The sequence below is a fragment of the Astatotilapia calliptera genome, chromosome 18 (assembly GCF_964374335.1).
Source record: "Astatotilapia calliptera chromosome 18, fAstCal68.1, whole genome shotgun sequence".
NCBI classification, from domain to species: domain Eukaryota; kingdom Metazoa; phylum Chordata; class Actinopteri; order Cichliformes; family Cichlidae; genus Astatotilapia; species Astatotilapia calliptera.
In genome coordinates, this window is record NC_137439.1 from 9,853,459 (window position 1) to 9,874,684 (window position 21,226).

Sequence of the window (21,226 nt, forward strand, 5' to 3'; positions counted from 1 at the left end):
GTGGGCGGGTGTTTCCATCTCACTTCGTCATAATAACGTCTCCAAACCCACTCTTTATTCTGCTCTACTTTGGAAAAAATGAAAATTAAACACCACTGTCTCACACCTTTTTGTAACTTGGTTAGTGCCCACTGAGATTTCCATCTTCTTTACTTGATTTTTGTATCATTTGTATTTTAGTTTTTTGAGTTAAAACTGTATGTAGTGTATGTGAAGTGAATGGACTTGTGCCGTGATCAGATGTAAAGAGCTGTAGTTATGACGTTATTTCTTCATATGAATACAGTCAAGTGAGTGTATCTATATATATCATACCCAGCAAGCATATGACAATAACATACTCCACATGTTCATACAGTAGTCAGCATTAATCTGTTCTGTTCATCGATATGATGTTTCACTGATTTGTTATTTACACTGAACTTGGCGACGTCTCCTGTTGCTTTTTAAACCTTCTGGTTTATACTCTTCACACGTTGCTGATGCGAACACTCAGAGGAGCGTCCCTGACCCGACCTCGGTCCTCTCCTCGTTGTTCCCTGTAGCTCTGCTCCAGACGAATCTTCTCTGGATCAGTCACCTCAGGTACAGTCCCCCCTCCATTGCTCTGGTACCCGTGCTGGGGGCTGGATGGCTTAAAAATGGGGGCGGTCTTGGTCTTGGCCACTTTGTCGAAGAAGGCAAAGTCTGCTACATATTTCCCTGAGGGAGACAGGGAAACTACAGGGGGAAACTCGTAGCCCCAGAGGATCTCATCTGGCAGGTAGGAGGTGCGAACCTGACAGGTGGCGGAGGTTGGCTCCACGGTGGCGCTCATGATCACCAGCAACTCAAAGTCAGCCAATTCTGGGTCAGTCCAGCCACCACCTGAAGAAGGTACATACAATGGAAAGAAATGTCACATTAAAGTTAAAGACCAAGAATATCCTTAGGACAAAATGGATGAAAGAAAGTTATAAGAATATTTCACTTAAAGACTTACAGTAAAGGGTTTTCAACCACTAGTAGTGCTCTTAATTTGTGTTATTATGAGCATTTTGTGTGTATCTTCTTTTAATTGGAGATCGTGTATCGGAATTTCAGGAGCAGGACCACGCCTCTAAAAACGCTCCTTCTGGTTGTCATCTCTATGGGTTCCCCCAGTTCTGCAAGCTGTTCATTCTCGTTTACGTGCCCCACCCTCCCTCCCTCCTTGTTTTCGATTCTTAACTTCTTCACTTCTATTTAGTACATGGAGATCTGCCAGGCCCGGGAGCCGTCGGCAGTCCCCTTCGAGGCCTTCCCCAAACCGCAGCTCAATTCATGTCCAAGCATCACCTTTACCTACTAAAACGCTGTCAAACCTAAAATGAGGACGTTGGCCCAGCTAGGGAATCTTTATGCAGATGAAAACTCACGTCAAAAACAAGTGTCCATGCAGATAAAGAAGTAATGGAGACAGAACTGTCATCAGCTTTACAGCCATTTAATTACTGGAAGGACATCACCCATGGTCTGGTTGGGAATCAGAGACCATGTTGTTTCATTTCACATTTCTTTTTTTCAGATGAAGAACTGAGACAGTTTTGTTGCGTTTTCAGTGAAACAAAACTATGTCTCTGCTGGAAGTACTGTTAAAATTCTCCAAATGATCATCTGTTTTTAAAAAGCTGGTTTTATTTAGGCTCTATTTAATAGGTGATCAATAAATAACTATAATGTGGCTCATGAACTAAAATGAGTGTGAGACCCCTGAAGAATGTGACATAGTTACTACATTAACAAATACAGCATCAAGCAACATGTAAAACATTAAGCTAGTGGCTTCATTTTTTAAAGTCTTTTTTTAATCTTTTGACTTCACAACCAAAAAGAGGAAATTTATTTCTGCATGAATTCAGTTTTTGTAAACCTAGTCATGACATTTCTCAGAAACTGAAGCTATTTTTAACAGTTCATTACTAGGCTTATTAACTAACTACAATTTGTGGAAAGCAGGCCTATTGTTAAATTCTCCACCTACACCAGAAAGGGAGGAATGAGGGATGATGTTTTTCTCTATAACACAAGTGTTGCTGAAAGCATTTGCCTTTTCCTACCAGCACCTTGGAAGGAGGTAAAATTGTGCTAGAAACCTTCAGGGTCAGATGTTTGTATGACAGAGGAATGAGACACAAAGGTCAAAGAAATCATTCTGATGCAGTTTGTGACACCATCCGCCGAGTCTACTGCTCTCATCGCTAAACTTACCCTTGGCTGCCCAAGCTCTCAAGGGACTGTTGTCATCGATGACATGGTAGAAGGTAAGGGGCAGGATGAGGAAGGGGCTGTCACTGGAAGTGTCCACTTGAAAGGGGACATTTCTCTGATCCAGACGAACCGTCTCCCCTTCCTTGGTCAGAGACGTCTGGAGCAGTTTTCCAGTCACCTGATAGGAATATTGTGCACATGTTGCTTTAGTTCAACTGGTTCCCAGTTTGACACATTTCTCATTCACACTAATCTATGACCTCTAAACCTATTTTTATTGTCTAGTCTTTACAAGTATGGAGTGTGTTACGGCTGTCTTCGTGGGCTGGGGTTCTGACATATAAATGTGACTGTGCCGGTGTGCCTCCAGGAGTGGTGGATCCTGAAGATGGTGTGCCTGGATTGGATGATGATCTGGAGGCGGGGTATAAGATGACGCGGTTGAGGATGGCAATCCATCCATCCTCGGTTTTACCCTCAACCAGCTGGGGTTGCGACATGCCCTGTGTTGTTTTGTGAATCCAGCAGGAAGTAGGGGTGGACCGCCTTTGCAGTTGGGCACAGTTTTCTCATGTTTTGTTAGTCAGCGAAGTAAGTGATTGTTGTTTGGTCATGTTTCTTTGGGGCTAGGCAAGCAGTCGCTCCTCTGAGTTAGTTTCCTTTTGTTTGCTATTTTGGCGTGGGTCCACCCCGAAGCCTGAGTGTCTCCTGTGAAACCCATTTTTGTTTTGTTCTTGTAAATAAACCATCTCTTATTTTAACTTATGGTGTGATGTGCTGCTTGGGGTCGAACTGGGGGTGAATCATTCCTCTTGTTGTGGTCGGGTCCGCTAGACCTGCCGTAACAAGTGGAACTTTTCTCAGCTACTGTATACTTAAAGTATCTGCATGCATACTTGCCTGACACCCAATCAGGAGACTTTTGCGCATGTTGGCCACCCGGATCATGAGGCAGGGGCGGCCCTCGTGGGCGGACACCACAGCATGTTGGCTAAACTTCACTGTCTCACCGCGCTTCTTTGGCCGGGCAACCTGATCAGGAGGAACTTGGTCAGAGTCATCTTTGTTAATGATTATTAAGTAAACCTGCAGCTCACATGTACACTGCAGTGTTGTTTTAGTCAAGACAACTTCTGCTTTTTTTTTTAAAAAAAAATGTTTTCAAAACACAAATTAAGACCTGCACGGCTTTGTTGATACAAGGCACTTGTCTCTTTTCATTGCATCTTACATGGATATTTCATTTGTTGGCTACCTTGGCCAGAAAGGTACCGGTGATGAAGATTTCCATGAGCATGGTGATAACCAGTTGAACTATAAGAAGGATTATGGCAGCTGGACATTCCTCAGTGATGCAGCGAAAACCGTATCCAATGGTTGTTTGGGACTCCAGGGAGAAGAGGAAAGCCCCCGTTAGCGTCTGCATCTGCATCACACAGGGCGTGTGGTTTGATGGAGGGTCAAACTCTGGAGGAAAATGTTTAAAAAAGCATCAAAAGCTCTTTTAAGTCATTTTAAAATATAAAAATAAACACTTTTGTTATTATTTGCTTTTTAGTTTTATACACATTATTATGGAACAACAGACCAGAATATTTAAAGTCTGGCTAAAAAAGGGATTTTGCTATTAAACACACTGTCTGCTGAGACACGAGTAACATCAGCGGAAGAGGGGGAGAGGCGTGTGTTAACGAAAACTAAGATAGAATAAAGATATGATATAGTTGCCAGATTATAGCTAAAACTTCACTTTAACCACAAGATAAGTTCAGTAAAAAAAAAGAAACAACAGCCTCTGCATCTCTTTACAAGCCTCCTATAACATTCAACCTCACTGCATATGCATCCTGGTTAGCACAAAAAGTAAGGAAATTAGTTAGTTATTTTTTTTGTTTAACAATGCTTCTTGGCAATAGATCTGTTAGATTTGTAAGTAAAATGCATTATTAAATGCATGATTAAATTTAAATTCAAACAAATAACAAAATATAGAGCAATTAAACTGAATAGCACTGGCAGCTTTAAGACAGGAGAAGGCATGATCACATCACTCCTGTCCTAGCTAACTTACACTGGCTCCCCGTTAAATACCGTATTGATTTTAAAATACTTTTGCTTACTCTTAAAACTCTAAATAACCTGGCGCCTAGCTACCTAACTGGTCTCTTCGACTTGTATAACCCTAAGACAGTACTATGATCGTCTAGCCAACTGTTATTAGTGCAACCAAGGTCACGATTAAAGACCAGAGGTGACCCTGCCTTTGCTATTGCCGACCCTAGACTCTGGAACAATCTCCCAGTCGATGTCCGCACAGCTGAGTCCATTCAATTGTTCGCCAAAAAAACCCAGTTGTTTAACTTGGCTTTTGAAGCAAATTAGTTTGACTTTGACCCGTTGCATTGCACTATGTAATTGTATTGTTCGTACCTTGTTTTACCTGTCATGCTCTGCCCCTAATTTTATCTGCACTGCGGTACAATTGTGAAACAGTTTGATGTACTCCGGTCTTTTAAAATGTGCTATAGAAATAAATTTGATTTCATTTAGTTTGAACAGGAGATCTTGTTGGCTCCACTTTCCCTTATAGTCACTTCTTTAGTCAAGGTTATATTCACTATTATGGTTGTTTTCACACTTGTCTGTAGTCTCTTTGTTTTGGTGTGAAGAAGGCAATGAGATCTGTTTCACACTTCTTCTTGCATTGCTCAGTTGCACATACATTGAGGTTGAGTGTCCTAAACAGACATGACTGAGGTTTTGCAAGAAGTCATGACGTGTAAAGCGCAATGAACACCTGAAGTCTGGGAAGCTTCTTAGCAAACACTCCTGTTTCAGTTTATGCAATGACTGTGTGCATTCGGTTTGAATGGATTTGAATTCACACACACAGCACAACGGTTTTTCACTTTTTAAAAGAAGTCAGCAGGAAGTCTAAGTATTAAACTGTCAGTGGTTGACAACTGAAACACTTGAATAGTTAGATATTTTTGCACTGACCTGCAGGTTTTAGTGTTTCTCAAATGTATAAATAATTTGGGGTTTTAAAGTCAGCACTGACATTTTTTCAGACATTTCCTGTATTCGACCCATAATAAACCACAAACCTGCGCAGGAAGATTAGGTACTTTTTGTGCAGATGACTTGAAGTCAAAACTGGAAACTTTCTGTATGATTCAGTTACTAATTATGTAACTGAAAAACACTTTTCAGGTGTAATAGTGAATGATTGTTAATGTCAGTTGAAACTTTTAACTGAAAACCCGCTTGTAGATCACTTAGAATGACTCCATGTGCCAAACTCAAGGCCGGTGAGGCGTGTCAGTGTGAACCTATGACCTGATCTTTGCTCTTTTAAATTTCTCCCTGCTTTCTCACCAAGAAGGTCTCCATGGACCAGTGCGACCAGGTACCACAGCACCCCGAACACGAACCAGGTCCCTGCAAAAGTGGCAGTGAACAGGAAGAACTTGTAGCGCCACTGCATGTCCAGAAATGTTGTCCAGAGGTCACGCATGTACAGAGCACTCCGTCCGCTGACATGCTCGATGCGCACGTTGCTTCGCCCGTCTTTGGACAGGACACGTCTCCTCTTCCTCAGAGACCCTCCCCCACTAGATATGCCACCACCAAGTAAAGGTTTTAAGACATCTGTCTGTGTCTGCGAGTGGCAAACTTTATGTGGAGAGGAGCTACGAGAGGAAGGAGGTGTGGCAGATGTCATCTGGGAAATAGAAAAAAATGGAATACAATGTTTTTATTGGTCATTTGTCTGACACAAAGTACACATTCTCATCCTGGAGTGCAAAATATGTTATGCTTTAAAATATACAGGATCTGCACAATCCTTGTTAGGGGTCTGCAGGTATAAGCTGTGGTGTAAGCTGCAGGAAACCTTTGCATTTTGTGGTTTTGTGCTTTTTACTTTTAGGTGTAGGCACAAAGTTAATTGGTTGGATTTCAAAAAAAGCTCATGATTTGAGCTCCTTCAGAACAGTAAGCCTGCTAGCTGAAAAGAGGCAAGCTGAGTGTGACATCCGACACATGTTAGAGGAACTTTAGTTTCATATTTAAGCAGAGCCAATCTGATAACAGTGGCTTCCTGTGTACAGACTTTACACTCTTCCCACTATGACTAACTGCAGCTGTTAGTAACTTCCCTGCAGATATCTGCTCTCTCATTAACACATTTAAACTACGTGTCTAATATGTGTTTGTTTCAGCCTGGTAATAATTTTAATAACAGAATAACAAAGATGAAAGGTCATGCAGACCCACACATGTTGTTGTGGGAAATTCTTTAGCTGGTGAAACTGTTCTGGGAGTTCACTCAGACAGGAATCCTCTCTGGTCATGAGTCACTCTCCAACAGAAACTGATTGAATGTAATAATAGTTTGAGGAATTTACTAAAATTCACTGTGTTAATATTAGAACACCACATATTCAGTGAGTAGTTCTGACAGAAGAATGAATAAATACACATATTAACATGTACCATATATTTCATTTCCAATATCATGGCTCAAGGAAAGTTTTCTGAAGCATGAATATTTTAGCAGCAATGAGAAGTGCCACCCTGCCAACAGTTTAGAGGCAGCAAATCAAGGATTATGAGAAGGCAAGGCCAGTGCCATATGGCTGTTCTTATAGTATGGATGAGTTAGACTGTGTAAACCCTAAAAATATAAAACAGATAACACCATTAAAAAAATGTGAGAAATAAAAGAAGAAACCCTTAGAGGGCAAGTTAACACTAACACATTTTAAATGTCTGTACCCTGCCCATTATTTCCGTAAATAGGCATTCTTGGTGTTTGGAAATTTACTGAAATATAGTCATGAAGAAGTGACATATGCCGTCACTGTGTGGCCCAAAAGGGGTGCTTTGTTCTTCTTTTGATTGCGATCTTTGAAACTAAAACCTGAAACAGGAAGAACAAACATTTCTTCACGTTTCAAAACTTATGTGTTGTGTCACATAGAAGATAGAGAACTCTCCTCTTGTGTAAATCATTTCTTTAGAATAGTCTGTACATGTTTTTCAGGTAAGGTGGGCTGCTTGGTGCTTTTTATGGTGGTTAAACGGTAGAGTGAGTCATTAAAATGTGGTTTCAAAAAGTAAATTTCAGTGACTAAGTATAGTTACGCATGGAAGTCATACATTTTCTCACCATGTCGTGCCTGTGACTCACTAGCTGTAAACTACTAACCAAAAAAGCTAACTAACAAATATGTGACCAGTGATGGAAAGATAAACTATGATATATTCTGACTCATAGATGCTAACTCCTTTAGCATGTTCTTTGAAATGCATGCATTTCTTCAGACTGACAGCATCTCCATTACTGTCAGCTGTCAGCTCCACTTTGTGTCAGTTAACATGATGGTGAATGCTAAAGAGGAGAGACTTGGTATTAGAGGAAGTACAAGCTCACACATCTGTTAGTGTGGTTAGATCTTTCTTAAGACCAGGTTTGGGCGATGTATACTTGATGTGAAAAACAGGAAGAGAAACAGCTGCTAATCAATGTTTAGTCCCATATTTGGACTAACCCTCATCTAAAACAAAAGACCTGTCTATTTCTGTCTTTAGAAAGACAAACTGAATTTCAAATGTCCCCGTGATCTGATAGCAAGTATTTCAGTTTTTCAGTTTTTACATTTTGGTATGTTTGCATGAATATGTAGATGAAAGAATATTTAGATACAGGTCATGTCAGACAGCTAGCTCCTGCATAATTTGACATGCTCACTTACGTTCAACAAATGATGGAGGTCAAGTGAGAGAATAGCCCACAAAACAGGGAGATAAGGAAGAGGAAGGTGAAAAGAAAGAAAGAAAGAAGACAGTAATTAGGATGCATTCATTGACGCAACAGACAACCCACACAGAGACTCATTTGTGATCCAAAGGACAGAGAAGAAACTTGAAAGAGTCAATTAAGGTCAAAATCTTTGTTGGAAACTCAGACGTTTATCAAGATAACGTTTATTTAAAAAGCTTACTGTTGATTCTGATCAGGGAGACCTTTAGTGGACAAAGAGTGAACTTCTGACTGGAAACCAGAGACAGCAAGAGACAGTGAGAGATGGATAGGGAAAGGGCCAGTTCAGCTTTCTGTGTGCTTTGGCCTTGTTCAGGCTGAGACTTGACTCCTGTAAAGTCTTTTCTCGGGTGTTTTACACTCTGGATCCTCAGAAGATCACTCCGTGAGAACTTCTCACGCTCATTAAAGCAGAATGTAAAATTCTCCTTTTCATGTAAAAGGATATAAAAGCTCTCTGGTCTTCATGGTCCTCTCAGGCCAAAAAGTAAGTGGCCACCTGTTAACATGATAATTTGTGATTACTGGGAATCTTATTTCAGCTTCCTGATTGTTGATAAAATTTTGGAGCCTGGCTTCAGGGATTTGATCCCACTCAATGACAGAAGCATCGGTGAGCTCCAAACGTATATTAGTGGTGGAAGTAATACTCAGATGTATAAGTAAGAAGAAGTCCTGCAATGCAACTGAAATCTTTTGTAATAAAATTGTGTTTATTATATTCTGCATATAATGATCAGTGTGACAGACATATTACTAAAAACACTGTGAATTTGTGGCTTAACGGCATTTTATTCTTGCAGCTAGTCAAACTGACACTATTTTCAGCTGCATTTACACTGTTTTTCTAAAGCAGTTGTTTATTTCTGACAGACTAGCTTCCTCCAAAAATGACAATGTAAATTACTCGTGCAAGCATAAGTTGGGCAAGCTTCAGCTGTCTTGCAAATGAGGTCTGGTGTAATCACCATCACATCACACAAACAACAAGGCAAAGTTTTGAGGGGTTTTCTCCATAAAAGGAATTGATGGCAAGAGTGCCAAACAGAATCTGAAAGCAAAACTTTAAACCTAATTCAAGATTCTCACCCTTCATAATGCCGCTGTGCTGGGGACTGTTTTTCTGTCTCCTATGTTTCACTTTAGAGGCACTTACATGTGTCATCTTCATAGCATAAACGAAAATTATCATTTACTTGGATTCTCAGCCTAGAGTTTGGACCCTACTTGGATGTTCACAATAAAAACAAAGATGTGTAAAAGGTATAGGAGAGAAAAACAAACAGCTCTTACTTTCTCTCCTTTTTCTAAATAACAGATTTTGCCCCTAGAAAATTTGAGCGAAATAAAATTAATTCATATAAACAGTTCAGAGATGAAAAATCGCTTTGCTGAAATTTGTAACAATTCACATCTGCAACAAGACAACAGGCCCAGAGATGCTTTTGAGGAAGTTTGCACGCAAACGAGTTTAGAAACACTTTTCTTACTCGTCTGCAATGTCAAATAAATTTCCGGTGAACTGCATGTAAGTGCGGTAAAGGACTTAATTATTATACACTGTCACGGTCCAGCCTGCAGCCAGCATCTGTGCCAAAGGCATTAGATAGGGCTGAGGTCAGGGTTTTTGATAAATTCTAAACTGCAAAAAATTTTTTACTTTTTTGCACAGATGTGAAAATATTATTTCCTCATTCTCATCTCTAGACCAGGTGTGTCCATATACTTTTGCCTCGTAGCATAAATCAAAAATAGCTCCTTTGCTGATTGTGGATTACATAACCGATCAGCTTTAATTACATCACACTTTTGTGAGCCATTCAAAGGCTTTGCACTTACAATGGATCAATTGAAAACTTCACTCTTTCAACTCTGCATCACCCTCTTACCCAGCCCTGTCCCTGTCAGCCGCACACACACGAATACGCTCGCAAATTCCACTACAGCCATGTATCAGATAACTAATAGAGTAAATGAGAGGGAAACTATTAACGAACCTCTCCAGCAGGATGTATTCCATCTCCATGGCAGCGCTACAACTTTACTGTACCTGCAGCCTCAGTGAGACGAATCCAAGAACTCAATCAAAACTTTTGTCTGACAAAAAGAGCAGTGGATGTTTTCCTGATCTCCCTCTTTCTCTTTTCCTCTCTCTTCTTCTCCTTTCCTCTTTCTCTCGCCTTCCTTCCTTCCTTCTCTCTATCTCTCTCCCCTCTGTGTACACAGGAATGCTTTGTTGCGAGCTCAGATAAAAGAAACAAAAGGCGCCATTGACAAATACGACTCTGTGCCCATCCATGTGTGTGCGTGTGCGAGAGTGTGTGTGATTATGTGAGAGTAGGATTGAAATTACATGTGTCTTTTATGTGATCGTAGGTGTGTCATTTTGTATGCATGTAAATACAAGTGCACAGCTATGCATGTGTGCCAGTCATGTTGTGTCAGTATAAATACGTCTTCACATTGTGAGGACTCAACGTTTCACTGATGGAAGAAAAGCAAGTCGTCACAACGTAAACACAAATCAGTGCATTTTGGTTGAATTAGGCTTGTAGGTAGGGAAGCTTATATTAAAGTTTTTTGAGTGAATGAATGAATGAGTGAAAGTCCTGAATGTCCTGTGAAGTGGTGTGTGTGTGTGTGTGTGTGTGTGTGTGTGTGTGTGTGTGTGTGTGTGTGTGTGTGTGTGTGTGTGTGTGTGTGTGTGTGTGTGTGTGTGTGTGTGTGTGTGAAAATGAAAGAGAGGGAGAAATGAGTAAAGTGGAAAATGAGAGCACACAGACAGAAGGGGAAAGAGAGAAAGATCTGTGACAAAAGGCCCTCATTAGTATTCTGGAGTGAGGAGTAATCCCCCTCCCTCCCCTCCAGACACACTCACACACACTTTTCTCCCCCTTCTTATTTTATTTGTTATTTTGTTTTTTTCCTTCTGTCAAAAAATTCATTAAGATTCATTAAGAAATAAAAACTTTTTTCTCATCCTCTAAGCGTCTTTTTACTGACGATCTAAAGTTCATTTATTGGACGTGTTCTCCCTCTTTAAAGATCAGATTTGGGGAAATATAATCGACAATATCATGCTATAGTTTCATTGCGATGGAGATGCGGGGAAGTGTAAACTTCTTCAAGTGTTGAGCAGATCTTCACCAAAAACTGTTGATTTACCTCTTTTGAGGCAGCATTGAACCTTTTTTTAAGGTAAACTGAAATAATAAACTGGAGCAAATATGCACAATAATAAACCTTCTGCCTGGTTTACACTGTGAAATAAACTGAACTCGATTTGTATCCACAGCTTTCAAAGCATTTTTAAGTTTGTTTTATATGGTATGTTTTACAGAGATGGAAAGAACAAACTGATCATTGCTGACAAGCTGATTGCTGATAAAATGTCCATCTATCTATCATCTTCCGGAAACCAAGATATTAAGAGAAACACTTTAAGGAACTGTGAAACTTTACTTCAAAATGCAGCACAAAAAGACAAGTCCCCTTTATTAACTTTTTATTTTGTAAATGATATATTCAAGATCGTTTATGCTACTGTCATGGATTTTTGTGTTTTGCAACCTCTGATTGTGCAAGGCAATGCTCTCATGATCTAATTTGCAGTGTGTCAGCATTTTCTGAAATATTGTTTAGGTTCAACAATACATGCAGTAAAAAATCAAATCAATTTAATAAGCTCAAATATATAATTACACACATCTACACAATCGCTTTGTCCTGGAGAATTAATTCCATGGAGAATTATTACTTTACGAGTCTAATGATCATCGGGTCCAACTCTGATTTATTCTTTCGTATTTCCAGCGCACTTTGTTGAGAATTCATTTGCTTACCTTTTCAGCGCAGGCTGCAATCTAATTGACCCGTACAGAGAGGAGTTAGGAGCCTGGAGCCTCAGCCTTTCGTCCACATGGCTGCTTTGTTGTCATGCTCACAGGACACAATTGGGACTGTAACTCTGCAGGAGTAACTTCAACACCCTGCGTCCCACGACACTGATACACTGCTGAGGAGAATTATGGAGACAGTCACTGGCTCATCGGGCTCTTGTTTCGGACCCAAAGCCCGCTCTCACTGGCTACAAATTCTTCCCAAAGTGACAGGACTTGGCTTTATAACAGGCCCCTCTCTCACTGTTCCCCCTGAGCTCTCTCATTCCTGAATCCCTGTTGCGTCCTGAAAGTCTGTGTAATTGGTGTAATAATTGATCGCCACTCCCCACAGTCTCCCTTTTTCCTTTTGTTTTTATTAAAATGACACAAAGGGCCATGAATACATCATACAGGCAGCACACCAGATTCACGCAGAGAGAAATAAACACACATGTTCAGTGCCTCGCGTGCACATTCTGCACAAACGCACACAAGGACATGTGCACGCGCCAACAAATGGCCCTAACAAACCACCCCCTGCAGCAAACCTACACACACACAAGTACACACACAAACACTCTTTTAGGGGAAACCACAGAGCACCCTATTCATTTCTTCTGTGCCCGGCGTTTGCTGTGTCCAAGAGCGTCTGTACGGAGCATCCTGTTAAGCTCCGCCACATAAAGAGGGGCATCCGTGAGGTGAATACAACCCCATGGTTTGGCTCAGGAGAGGGTGACAAAGCATTATTTAATAGAAAGAGGACCATTGGTCAATGAGGACCATTGGTCACATGTGCAGAAGAGTCCACTTTGAACAAAGTGCAGGATCAGCCCTGAACTTTATTTTTGTGTTGTTATTGTTGCCATCAAGATGTTCTATTTTAAAGCAACACTGGAGCCTTTCTGTATTACCCCCGACCGCCAAAAAAACAAGACACATATATGAAGAGGAAGTCAGTATCGTGGAAACGAAATAACCACTGTGAAACTGTGTAAAAGTTTTCTGTGTATTCAAAAGAAACGGAAAATATGTGTGATCGTGGCAATGCAAGCGTGTGGCCTTTGAAGAGGAAGGAAAAAGATAAGATTAAACCACGCTGTCTGAACTTTTCTTACGCAGTCAGTTTTTGCATGCACATCTATAAAGCTGCAGGAGCAAGAATCCTAAAATCAAAGCATAGGCTGAAGCAGCATGAACGTTTATTCTTCTCATTTGTGGCAGTTAGTTGGTTATTTGTTCCTGCATTTTGCAGGGCATCTCCACGCAAGGTGCTTGTACTTCAACATTAGTGTATGAGCGCAAGAATTATAAAGTGTGTGTTAGTTTATAAAGTTTAAAGTAAAAGTAGAAGTAATAGTTTTCTTCAAGGGTTGTTTTGTGGTCACAGTGACAATCAAGCTCTAAGTAATTTAGCCTGAAAATCCAGTTATTACAACACTTTGTTAAAATAATGCATGCTAACCTGCACGTGCATTAATAGCCCCGCAGTCTAGAGTTTATCTGTTTTTGGCAGGTATATTATGTGCGGAAACTACCTTTATTAACTATGTAACTATGTGAGAAAAGTATCTGTCCAAATAAAGTTGCTGTACTGCACACTAATTATATGTAAGTTTGTGCACTGAACGTAAAGTCGACCCTCAGTGCTAATTTTACCCCAACCTGTATGAGCATCACTCAACCCACATTCAATTTCCTCCACAGTTCTTGTAAATTACAGTCAGTACTTCTGACTTGACTAGGAAGTTGGACCAAGCAAGGGGGAACGATAAAAATATGGCTTCCCTTTTACTTTAAAACTTTATCTTTATTATACCACTTACTGATGGGTTTTTTTCTCACTTAGTTAAAAAGTATTAGTATCAACATATTCTAATTGAAGATATGTCATCAAATATGGTACCTGCAAAAAAAGTAATGATCTCACCATCTTCTCTTTTTGAGCATGACTTTGATCATTTAAAACCTCAAGGTGCTGAAGTACTCGAGACATCGAGACATACATGCGTGCATGCATGTGATTCAGTTTCAGTATGGAGAGCTGTTAAAAAAATCAGCTGTTTACCGTTTTTTCTCTTCATGCGCATGCTAGGGAAAAAAAGTAGGGGTGTGTGTGTGTGTGTGTGTGTGTGTGTGTGTGTGTGGTGGGGTCAGTCAGTGCTCTTGGCTCGTTAGTGGTGGTGTTGGTGAACTTGCCTCCGTTCTTTAGAAACTCTTTTTCTCACCCTCCTTTTTCTCTCTGCAGCCTTTTATCTGATTCTCTCTGCACATTTAGTTGCTGTTTTGCTGTTTTTCCCACTTCCTTCCGGTTCTTACTTCTGCTTGGTGAATTCACTAAGGTGAAAACACAGACATCAGGTTACAGAGAGTTTAAAAAAAACTTGTTGCCAATATTCATGACAGACTTACAAATTCAGGGTTTATTTAAAATGTAGACTTGGTTCATTCATTCATTATGTTTAGCATCCAGCATTATGTAATTATGATGCCGCAATAATAACAATAAAAATACATAATATCATACTATGTTTCATTCAATATCTGTCAGCTTCAGATGAGCTTTAGGCAATAGACAAATGGATGGATGGATGTTTGATGTTTTGTTTAAAAAATAGTAGCTGTGCAAGACCAATTACAGAAGTTTGACTTTTGCTGCAATTCCAGGTTTAGTCAGCAGAGGGAAACATATGACAGTATTTCCTACTATTGATCATTTGAGGAATGAGCTCCCTTTTAAGATAAAAAAAAAACAAGTCATTATAGTATAACTCACTGTGGTTTAGGTAACGGTGAGGGTTGAGAAGTGTGTGTGTGTGCGTGTGTGTGCGTGTGTGTGAGTGAGTGTTTGCGTGTGTGTGTGTGGTACACGTATTACTCATTTTCAGATGACCTTTATTTCTTCACACAGCCACATCACAGGGACCTGTTTCCCTTGCAAGGAAAAAACAGCAAGTTTCCATAAGATAAAGTTAAGGTGAAAATGTGCTTAACAGGAACAGGAAGTTTGGGTAATGACCTCAATATCTAAGGTACTATATGTGAGTTTACAGCAGACATTCAGGCCACCAGTTGCTATGCTCTTTGCAGGCCCAATCACTCACACCTGATAGTATTTCATCTCCTCAACAACACTTTAGATACATTGCAGAAATATATATGTATATACAGACATATATATTACTACAATGTATCTTAGATGCAAGATTATTGTACAGGGAGTGCAGAATTATTAGGCAAATGAGTATTTTGTCCACATCATCCTCTTCATGCATGTTGTCTTACTCCAAGCTGTATAGGCTCGAAAGCCTACTACCAATTAAGCATATTAGGTGATGTGCATCTCTGTAATGAGAAGGGGTGTGGTCTAATGACATCAACACCCTATATCAGGTGTGCATAATTATTAGGCAACATCCTTTCCTTTGGCAAAATGGGTCAGAAGAAGGACTTGACAGGCTCAGAAAAGTCAAAAATAGTGAGATATCTTGCAGAGGGATGCAGCAGTCTCAAAATTGCAAAGCTTCTGAAGCGTGATCATCGAACAATCAAGCGTTTCATTCAAAATAGTCAACAGGGTCGCAAGAAGCGTGTGGAAAAACCAAGGTGCAAAATAACTGCCCATGAACTGAGAAAAGTCAAGCGTGCAGCTGCCAAGATGCCACTTGCCACCAGTTTGGCCATATTTCAGAGCTGCAACATCACTGGAGTGCCCAAAAGCACAAGGTGTGCAATACTCAGAGACATGGCCAAGGTAAGAAAGGCTGAAAGACGACCACCACTGAACAAGACACACAAGCTGAAACGTCAAGACTGGGCCAAGAAATATCTCAAGACTGGTTTTTCTAAGGTTTTATGGACTGATGAAATGAGAGGGAGTCTTGATGGGCCAGATGGATGGGCCCGTGGCTGGATTGGTAAAGGGCAGAGAGCTCCAGTCCGACTCAGACGCCAGCAAGGTGGAGTACTGGTTTGGGCTGGTATCATCAAAGATGAGCTTGTGGGGCCTTTTCGGGTTGAGGATGGAGTCAAGCTCAACTCCCAGTCCTACTGCCAGTTTCTGGAAGACACCTTCTTCAAGCAGTGGTACAGGAAGAAGTCTGCATCCTTCAAGAAAAACATGATTTTCATGCAGGACAATGCTCCATCACACAAGTACTCCACAGCGTGGCTGGCAAGAAAGGGTATAAAAGAAGAAAAACTAATGACATGGCCTCCTTGTTCACCTGATCTGAACCCCATTGAGAACCTGTGGTCCATCATCAAATGTGAGATTTACAAGGAGGGAAAACAGTACACCTCTCTGAACAGTGTCTGGGAGGCTGTGGTTGCTGCTGCACGCAATGTTGATGGTGAACAGATCAAAACACTGACAGAATCCATGGATGGCAGGCTTTTGAGTGTCCTTGCAAAGAAAGGTGGCTATATTGGTCGCTGATTTGTTTTTGTTTTGTTTTTGAATGTCAGAAATGTATATTTGTGAATGTGGAGATGTTATATTGGTTTCACTGGTAAAAATAAATAATTGAAATGGGTATATATTTGTTTTTTGTTAAGTTGCCTAATAATTATGCACAGTAATAGTCACCTGCACACACAGATATCCCCCTAAAATAGCTAAAACTAAAAACTACTTTCAAGAACATTCAGCTTTGATATTAATGAGTTTTTTGGTTTCATTGAGAACATGGTTGTTGTTCAATAATAAAATTATTCCTCAAAAATACAACTTGCCTAATAATTCTGCACTCCCTGTATGAATAAGTCCAAGAGCAAGGAATTTTAAGAAAGTCCTCATGAAAACTTATCTGATCTGGTGTCCAGACAACACTTATAATACCTCTGGCACTGCTGCTAGAACCACAGTTGCTCAGTATGAGAATTTTTCTTTGAATTCCAAATCATTACCTAGTGAAGTATCAGCGTCCCCTACTGAATCAGCAGCTTTTAAGACTGGAGCGCCCCCTACTGGTGGCCAAAGGCACCAACCCTCAATTTATGCTCGTTGGTGTGTGACTTCATTGTTAAAGTTTCATGAAAAATAATGAAAGCAACTATAATAACCACTTTATTCCACGACGACTCCAGTCTTTAGGGATGGATATGATACTACTTATTATTTTCTTTATTTTGACAAAATAACAAGTTGATTATCTAACTATTCAAAACTGCCATCATTAGTGATATGATGCTTTTAACCCCAATGTTGTGTTAGGTCAAATTTGACAACTTTAAAAGTTTTACCTCCAAAAAATGTAGTTGACTTATCAGACTGACCTAAGATTCCATGTCTTTGTCCACAAAGAAGATTTCCTGAAAAGAAAAAAGCAAAGGTTGTGGTTCTGGAGCTTGATTGGAGGTCTCGGGGACATAAGATGATAATTTCTTCATCTTGTGCGGTCTTGGTCAGGAACTGTGTCAGAAGCAAGTGTAGTTTTGGGATACTTTCCTCGGTGCACAAATAAAACATTCACTTTTGACCAGGAACACAACAGGTTACATTATGTGACTGTATAAAACTTTTAAATGTTTCAAAACAAAAGTTCATTATAATATTGACCCAGAGTAGTCTCTAATACACAGTTTACCGTTTGATCCGATTATTTCTTATAATCAATATAAGACAGAAATTGTGTTTCTATAAGAACTCAAATTCAAGACATATAAGATCAGATTAATGAGATTAATAAAGTGGGAACACAAAATTGTTTGACGCAAAATGAACACAACATGAGGGCTAAAGTCAGCTCATAGGTCTGTAGTCAGAACACAAAAAATGACCCAGTTTCTTTCATTGTTAAGAAATGCATGTTACAGAATAAGCATTGCATCCAGTAGGACATGCTCCCCTTCAAAGACACACTGAAACACATAAATGTGCGTTAAAGGCAAAAGTTTCTTCAGCTTCACAGTTCAGCCTCATTCGTCCTTTATCAGAGGGCTGTGGCGACCCCTACAGGAAACAACAGAAAGCAAAAGAAGATCAAGTTTGTTTTATCCTTTTCCTTGGTATCGTGGTTTGGAAGTTTATCTGTAAAAGAACAGAAAGTAGAAAGTTACTCAACCAAAATGTTAAATTGTCTAAGAGGCTGATTGGTGAGCCACAGCTGAACCAGTCGTCCTTGTGCAGACAGTTTTACTTGACAACTCTCAGCCTTCGCGTAGCGACTTTGACTTTCCTGCTTCTGGAAAAAAGGGTTTTAGTGCAGAACAATACTTTGTTCCAGGATCCAACACTCAAATAAACAAATCATAGCTCTGGTTCACTAAATTAAGTTGTTAATATTGATTTTTTTTTAATTTATTCATTCATTCAGCATTCTGTTGACTGTGTTTCTATATATAATATATCCACATGCGCATGGATGCCTCACTACTGCAGCTCAAATCTAACTGGTTAGCTTGGTTAGGTTTGAGGCCTACAAACAACAGGAAATAACATGAATGTGTTCAACATTCAACTGAATTCAATTCAAGATGAAGGGTTGAGGTTGTGGATGTTGTGGAGGAAGTAAAAGGGGGAAAAAAGAGTAAAATAAAGTATGCATGTAACAACTTTCATTAAGGCCGTGCCTAAATAATAAACTCCAATTTTATCTGGAATTCTGGTTAATTAATTGTGAACCTGTTGCTCCTTAAAAGGACGTCAAAGGACAATTAACCTACAATTAAACAGTAGCTCGAATCTGCTTTGGGTTATCAAAGCAAAATTCTTGCACTTGTGACCTGTTACTAATTTATATTCAGAGTGAGAGCAGCGGGCTTTGGCTTGCACGTCAGGAAGCCGTGTGAATGCAAATCAGCAGTTACATAATAGTATGTAACAGAACACTGGCTGCTCTGTACAGCTCCCAAAGCAGGTATATAACACAGGACACACTGTGATATAGTGAACACATAAACTCTGGCATGCATACATTACACGTGTATGAACCTGTCATTTTAAAACCATCTGGTTTTAAAACTCTTTATTCACTAAAGCTACTGTTATGTTCACATGCATACAAATGGGCTGCCATTTAATTTGTACTTGAAGGACTATTCCTGATTATTTTGTGTTCGGCCTTCCTTTTGTAAAAACATCAATTTAGGATTTTTACTTAGTCAACACTTTAAAGAATGACTGGTGCTTAAACAGTGCTCACTAGATTTTGGTGAAATTTGGGGCAACACTTGCAATGATCTTTAGGAGTTTAGACCCAATGTTTGTGGTAAAACCCATGGAAAATATTCACTAAATCCCAAAAGCAACATATCCTTCATTTTGGAACATATACTTTTCTTCTAGTTCCACCAACATCTGCAGTATGTCTCCTCTGAAGTGTAGTATTTCATTATGTAAGAGCCCAAGGGCAGATTTAGTGCTGAACTCCTCGCTACCAATGAAATGAAACGTTTTAATGTTAAAGACGCCCAGCCCTTTTACCCAAGTGTCCCCTCATGCCTGAGGAGAAGTGCATGTTCAGCCATGAGCAGAGGAAGGGTCCCCAGTCCTGACAGTTCATTTCTGTAAGCAGCAACAGCTGTAGGAAAATAGCAGACTGACAAAATAATCTGAAGAGGCTGAAAAATGTTTTTTCAGCTCTTGAAAAACTTACACTCATCTTATAAATACACGGCATTAAAAAGGGTACATCAGGACGCAATTAAAAATAATTCTCAGCACGTTCTAAAATTATTTAAGAACAACCTCAGATGATTGATGGTACATGATTTATTACAGTGTTATTATATATTAAAGAGAAATTCAGCAAAATGCTGAAGCAGTGAGTGAAAAACTAATTACAATCCAGCATTCAACCATTCAGTTTACTGCAGTGCTTGGGATCATTAACTGTAGAATACTTTGGTATACAGTGTAGATCATGGTCAGCTCATTAACCGCGAGGAGTCCAGGTCTTGTGTTTATAAAACAAATCCAAATGCACCACCCCCTGTGCTTGACAGATGACTCTTTTTTTTTTTAAATGTCCTGATAAATATAAAGATAAAACCTTAGAACTGAAAGTGGGCTTACTTTTCTTTTTCTTTTAAATGACTGTATCTTTAGAAAACAATTGCAAGCTGTTGCTTTAAAAAAAAAAAAACTTTTTTTTCTTTCATAATAACTTTATTAAAAGCGTAAAATTTGCACACAGAACCCAGGATAGCTCACACTGCTAAGTAGTGCCACATGGGAATGTACAACCTTGAGACTTGATCCACAATCGCCTTCTCACTATCTCAACACAGCTTAAAATCTTCTGAGTTCGTTTTCCTGTGAATCAGTTCATCCCTCCAAACACAGATCGATGATAAACTAGAATTTTTCATTGTTTCAAGTACATGAAGAAATGCCTACTCTTACCACGTGTGGCTAAGTTACTCTGGAAAGTTGATTTGCCTTTCCCCATCATTTGTCAACAAAGTCTGTATGCGGTAAGCTTTTTGAGCTGTGACAATTTATTCCTTCTAATATTTCTAGTAAATACTAGAAGAAATTAAAATATGCCGGATATTATGTAGCCTATGGTCCTTTTTGTATCACGTGCAGGGCGATTGCATCAGCACCAAAACCTGCACAACCACGTTCTTGAATGGGGTTCGGTGCTGCCTTCAAGTCCTGTGGGAAATTCGACCAAAGTTTTGATGCTTGTTCAAAAAGCTAAAGAATAACTCCCAACATCTTACCTTCAATCTCCTTTTCAAATAGTATAACAATAATATCCCTCAGAAACATTTGCTTGTCTTTGATCCCGTTATTAAAAATGTTGTTGTTCTTTATCTATCCCAAAGTGGGTATATTCTTGTGTGCGCAGCAGTTTTATTTGGGTGTAAAACACGCTAAATAAAAGCTCGAGAAAGTTAAGAAAGCGAGGTAATATAGAATATATGAGCTAAGTAAGTAAATTTAAATGGTTTATAATAAAAGGCTAACAAGGTTAACTCATCTTAAGGGAATATTATATATAATTAATAAAGAATGTTTTACAGTTGGTATATTTGGACAAATGCGTATTAATAATTCGTAGTTATTTTTTCAGTTTCATTCTTAAGTATTAGAGGTGTATTTCAGTCAAAGTGGGAGCAGTCTCACTAATTTCCTTTTGTAACAAAAACAGAGGACGGATCCCGGCTCCTCAAGAGGCTGCCTCGTGTGGATTTTTGTCTTAATTCCACACACATCCTTCCTTATGTCGACGCGCTGTATCCTGAACGCAGCACCGATTGCTATGACTACTTGTGTTAACCAGTGCATCAGAGGCACACGCCTGTGGGTGGACCAATCAGAGCCTCCGATGTCATGCTA

General features: G+C 39.6%; 1 protein-coding gene across 3 annotated transcripts; it reads right to left on the reverse strand.

Moving 5' to 3' along the window:
* Positions 1-12,040, reverse strand: LOC113010453 (potassium inwardly rectifying channel subfamily J member 10). Of its 3 annotated transcripts, none has more exons than XM_026149501.2 (6): positions 11,899-12,040; positions 5,608-5,953; positions 3,485-3,696; positions 3,130-3,261; positions 2,230-2,407; positions 1-867 (listed from the first exon to the last, which is right to left on the reverse strand). In XM_026149501.2, exons 2-6 carry the CDS (start codon positions 5,951-5,953, stop codon positions 470-472), a joined length of 1,266 nt encoding a protein of 421 aa, XP_026005286.1. In that variant the 5' UTR covers positions 11,899-12,040; the 3' UTR covers positions 1-469. The 3 variants fall into 3 exon arrangements, with proteins under 3 accessions (XP_026005286.1, XP_026005287.1, XP_080148408.1); XM_026149502.2 differs by lacking the exon at positions 11,899-12,040 and adding an exon at positions 10,054-10,197 and having other exon boundaries at positions 5,608-5,921; XM_080292282.1 differs by lacking the exon at positions 11,899-12,040 and adding an exon at positions 10,054-10,195.
* Between the last annotated feature and the right edge of the window lie 9,186 nt (positions 12,041-21,226).

Excerpts from the sequence above, each read along its gene's own strand:
- LOC113010453 (XM_026149501.2), bottom strand. The coding sequence starts at position 5,953 with ATGACATCTGCCACACCTCCTTCCTCTCGTAGCTCCTCTCCACATAAA. Across the intron at positions 2,408-3,129 it reads GTCTCCTGATTGGGTGTCAG|GTGACTGGAAAACTGCTCCA; the intron begins GCAAGTATGCAT and ends TATTCCTATCAG. Across the intron at positions 868-2,229 it reads GAGAGCTTGGGCAGCCAAGG|GTGGTGGCTGGACTGACCCA; the intron begins GTAAGTTTAGCG and ends TACCTTCTTCAG.